This window comes from Triticum aestivum, chromosome 7A (genome assembly GCF_018294505.1).
Source record: "Triticum aestivum cultivar Chinese Spring chromosome 7A, IWGSC CS RefSeq v2.1, whole genome shotgun sequence".
Lineage (NCBI taxonomy): Eukaryota > Viridiplantae > Streptophyta > Magnoliopsida > Poales > Poaceae > Triticum > Triticum aestivum.
Window position 1 is genome coordinate 26387060 of NC_057812.1, and position 5305 is coordinate 26392364.

General features: G+C 46.1%; 1 protein-coding gene across 1 annotated transcript; it reads left to right on the forward strand.

Moving 5' to 3' along the window:
- Positions 1-873: 873 nt before the first annotated feature.
- Positions 874-2946, forward strand: LOC123146964 (aspartyl protease family protein At5g10770). The gene is made up of 2 exons (XM_044566221.1): positions 874-1123; positions 1393-2946. Exons 1-2 carry the CDS (start codon positions 967-969, stop codon positions 2682-2684), a joined length of 1449 nt encoding a protein of 482 aa, XP_044422156.1. The 5' UTR covers positions 874-966; the 3' UTR covers positions 2685-2946.
- Positions 2947-5305: the final 2359 nt, after the last annotated feature.

A 5305-nucleotide genomic window follows, 5' to 3' on the forward strand; every position in this document is an offset into this window, starting at 1 on the left:
TCAGATTTTTATTATTTAGACATCATGATGGTATAGGATGATAAAGAGAAATAAAGTGGACGTGAAATTTCTTTGTATGATATTGGCGTGAATTTAGTGCATATTATATAGCAATTCAACAACGGTGATTTTGACCATTGGATCTTCATCTAATTAACGGATGTATTCATGTTTTCTTTTAATAGATTTTGAGCTGCCAATTAAACTGCAGAAATCATGCATCAACCATCCCATCGATGTTAGAACTATTAGTTATCTTATTATCAGGATTCGGCCAATATGTTTGTCACACACACATAAGCGACAAGGGTATGTATCAAGCTTTGTTGGTTTATCACGTACGCCACAAGCGTGCCACTAGGAACAAGTGCACATGTTCTTTTATAGGATTTACAGACCAACGCGTGTTTAATCGTGTAATGCATATATAGGGTTAGGGTTCGAGACGAGGTGTTTGTGAAGACATTCACTCGTTCCTGGGATTTGGAATGTCGAGAAAACCGACAGCCCCTTGTGCTTCCAGATGGTGCAGGGAATAAAACTGGAGCAGCAGAGGCAGATTTAAATGTATTTATTTCCATCATCCATGGTTCTACATGTAAATATCAATTTTTCCCACAGAAAAGTGTAAATGTATACATATGAATTGATTTCCATGGCGAATGTACATGTACCAAAATTCTAGCTAGCTTCCCCTAGAAAAACATTTTAGCAAGGTAGTCAGAAGCTTCCTTAAGAAAGAACAGAAAAGAAAAGAAAAGAAAAGAAATGGTACGTGATTCGTGCCCTTTGTTTGTTGAAGGAAGTAGTTTATAGTAGTATAACAGTGCATGCATGGCTACCGCTTGGTCCGTCCATGCGTACGTAGTTTTCCTATATATAGAGAGAGATTAGAGAGCGGAGGACCAACACAAGTCATAAGCGGCCATCGATCTATCCCAGGCCACACGTAGTAGCACAACAATCATGACGATTTCCGCTATGCCGCTGCTATTGCTTCTTCTTGTCAGCTTGTCTGTAGGTTCTTGTGTGGGTGACCATCATCAGCTCCTCAACTTCATGACAGTGAAAACAAGCTCCCTAAAGCATATCGCAGAAGGCGCCGTCTGCTCCGGACACAAGGGTGAGTATCTAAGGGTACTGCATGCATGCATATGCATACGTTATTTAGTACATACTCGCTCCGTTCGGAATTACTTGTCGCAGAAATAGATGTATTCGAAATATGTCTAGATACATCCATTCCTGCGATAAGTAATTCCCGATACATCCATTCCTGCGACAAGTAATTCCGAACGGAGGAAGTACGTCATATAGTAGCTAGCTTAATATTGAGCTCATTGATGGATATGCATGCGTGTTAACCTGTCGCCTTCGTCTGTCGACAAACAGTGACAATGCCGTCCGGCGACGGTGTCAGGTGGGTACCGATGAACCGCCCGCACGGCCCATGCTCGTCGGCGGCGGCGACTACGGTCGTCGACGGCATGCTCCTGTGGGACCAGCTACGCACCAGCTCAATCCGGAGGAAGCTCTCCGGCGGCAGGGCCGGCGATGGCCTGCCGGTCATCCACTCCCGTGAAGCCAAAACTAGCAACATCGACAGCAGTATGACTGCGAAAAGCACGCTGGGGGGCAGCGGCGGGACAAGCTCCACGACAATGGAAAGGACCAGCGAACACTTGTACTCCAAGGTGAGCCAAACGGTGGTGGTGGACACGAGCAGCGACATTCCGTGGGTGCAGTGCCTCCCGTGCCCCGCCCCGCAGTGTCACCTCCAGAAGGACCAACTCTACGACCCCGCCAACTCCAGCACGTACGCACCTATCCCCTGCGGCTCCCCTGCCTGCACGGAGCTCGGTAGCAGCCACAGCAGTGGCTGCTCCGCCGGCTCCGACCAATGCAAGTACATCCTCGACTACGGCGACGGCAGGGCCACCGCCGGGACATACGTCACCGACACGCTGACCTTGTCGCCCACCATCGCGGTCAAGGGCTTCCGGTTCGGGTGCAGCCACGCCGTGAGGGGCACCTTCAGTGACCAGACCGCCGGCGTCCTGGCCCTCGGCGGTGGCGCTGGGTCCCTCCTTGCGCAGACCGCGGAGACCTTCGGCAACGCCTTCTCCTACTGCGTCCCGCACCCGAGCTCCGATGGATTCCTCTCGCTGGGCGGGCCGGTGGGGAACTCGTCGCAGTTCACGAGCACGCCTCTGATCAAGAACCAACACGCTCCGACGTTCTACATCGTCCGCCTGGAGGCAATCACCGTGGCCGGGAGGCGGCTCGACGTGCCGCCGGCTACGTTCGCCGGTGGTGCGGTGATGGACTCAGGGGCGGTCGTCACGCAGCTGCCACCGTCGGCATACGCAGCGCTGCGGGCAGCGTTCAGGAGCGCCATGACGGCGTATGGCCCGCTTGCGGATCCCGTACGCAACCTTGACACGTGCTATGACTTGACCCGCTTCCCCGAGGTCAATGTCCCCAAGGTGTCCCTAGTGTTCGCAGGCGGTGCCACCTTGGAGCTCGAGCCGGCGTCCATCATGCTGGACGGCTGCCTGGCTTTCACGGCCTCCCCTGGCGGCCACGGCTCCATCGGATTCATCGGCAACGTGCAGCAGCAGACCTACGAGGTTTTGTACGACGTCGGCAGCGGGAGCGTGGGATTCCGCAGTGGCGCGTGCTGATGTGGCAAGCTGCAGGCCAACCACGGCCACTTGTACGTGTGATGCATGATTGGCCCCCTAATATATATCTGGGTCTACAAGCTAGCTTGCTCATTGGGATGGAGCTAGTTTGTGAGTATAAATAAATGCAAGAAAGAAGATTGATGTAATACTTATATATGCATGTAATTTTATATAGTTTTATATATGCATGTAATTTTGTTCAACGGTTGTATGATTGTAAACCTTATAATATAACCTTACAGATTGTCAAGGAATTCAACCGATATAATTACTCTACTTATTGATGTGCAATAATGTAATATGACTATTAAGAAGCATTCTGATTGTGGAGGTGGTTTCGCACTTTTTACTACAACAAAGGTGTTTGAAGGATTCCTCGGCAGAAACTAGAACGCACTCCTTCAATAATTGACGAGCTAATTGGTTGTTGAACTTCAGACAAAGATTGTTGGGCATGAAAGCGGTCACCAGCGGGTTGATTGGCCTCACCAGCTCATACGTGTTCATGAGGCGTGGTTTTTTTCTTTTCTTGATTAATAGTATTTGTTTCTGGATGCTTGCATTGTTAGATTTGGAAGCGTTCCTACTCCTCGATGAGGAGCCGGGTTGGTTTATATTGAACGAGGCAGAACAGCCCTGCCGTGGCTTACAAGAAGAGGAAACTGATCGCAAGGATTGGGTTGTAAGGAGGACTCCTAAACAGCTACGCGAGGGAGAGAGATAGAATAGAGTTGAGATTACAATGCGGAGATAAACATGAATTCTAACACCCTCCCTTAATCTCAACTATTCTATGTTTAGATTCCTCTTGAACTCATCAAATGGTTTTGCTGGTAGTGCCTTGGTGAACCCATCAGCCACTTGATCTTTGGAAGGGATGAACCGTATCTCAAGTTTCTTTGCTGCAACCCTTTCAGGCACAAAGTGAAAATCAATCTCTATATGCTTGGTTCTTGCATGAAACACTGGGTTTGCAGACAAGTATGTTGGTCCCAAATTATCACACCATAAACATGAGATGCGATTCTGCTTGACCCCCATTTCATCCAGTAGTGATTCAATCCAAATGATTTCTGCAGTGGCATTAGCTAAGGATTTATACTCAGCCTCTGTATTTGAACTTGATACAGTGGCTTGTTTCCTACCACTTTAAGAAACAAGATTAGGCCCAAAGAACACTGCAAAGCCTCCGGTTGATTTTCTATCATCACTGCAACCTGCCCAATCAGCATCAGAGAATGCACTCACAAGAGTAGAATTAGAGCGTCTAAAATGCAGTCCTACTCCCATAGTATGTTTGACATATCTTACAGTTCTCTTAATAGCTGTCCAATGTGCAGTAGTGGATGCATGCAGATATTGACAAACTTTGTTAACAGCAAATGAGATATCTGGGCGAGTAAGAGTCAAGTACTGTAATGCTCCAACAGTACTTCTATACTTTGTGCTATCTTCCTCATAAAGTGGCTCACCTTCATATGCTGAAAGTTTCTCCGAGGAGGACAATGTGTAGGTACAGGTTTGCAGTTTTTCATCCCCATACGAGATAGAAGCTTGGTAACATATTTCTCTTGTTTTAGTACCATGCCATCTTGAGTCATCTTAACTTCAATGCCTAGAAAGAAGTGCAAATGTAACATCCCAAAATTCTAAATTTTGGAATGTTATATTAAATAATTAATTATGATTGTTTGTTTGTTGTGTGATTGATTGTGTGAAAATGATTGGAAATTGAAAACTTTTTGAAAGTTGAATGAGAGGGAATAAAAGGACTTTCTCGAAACTTTTCATCTTGCATTTTGATCTTCCTGAATTCAAATTCATTTCATCACAAAACCCTAGAGTGAAGATATTATGACTTCTTCCATTTAAAGAAATTAAAAAAGGGGTTTGAAAATGATTTGAATTCCATTTGAAACATTTCGAATTTAGAAACTTTAAGAGCATCTCCAGCCGTTCGCCCCCCAGGACGCATAAAAATCGCCCCCAGGGGGCGAGCCGGCGATATAATCGGCGCTGGGAGCGGTTTCGCGCCCAGTCGTCGCCCCCAGGCGTCGATATTGGCCCACTTATCCCATTTCGGCGAATAAAGGGCCCATATGGGCGACAATAGGCCCATATTCCGCGTGGTTTGCCGTTGTTCGGCGTTCAGTTGTCACACCCTAGCTAGTCATGCATTAGAGTGTTGCATCATGTTTACTCTTTCATCAGAAACTTGAAATGGGGATGACAGAACCCCCAGTCCCCTCTGAAACCAACTAGGGTTACTAAAATAATTTTTCAATGAACCTGAAATGCCCTTCTAAAATGCCCATCATTTTTGCCTTGGTTCAGAACCTTTGCCAAAAGTGGTGCACATTTTCCTAGGCCATCCTAGGGTTTTTGAATTAAGTCATAAGTATTTGAATTTGGGCATTTAAAATTATATAAAATATTTAAATGCTCAAATATCTCCAAACTAAAATGTTTCATGTTGGAAATAATCCAACTATGGACCAGGAGTAGTTTGGTGATTTTTGGAGTTGCCTAGGTATTTTATTTAATTCAACAAAGTTGCAGATATATTAAATAAAAACAGAAAACAGAAAAATAAATAAAAGGAGTAGACTTACCTGGAC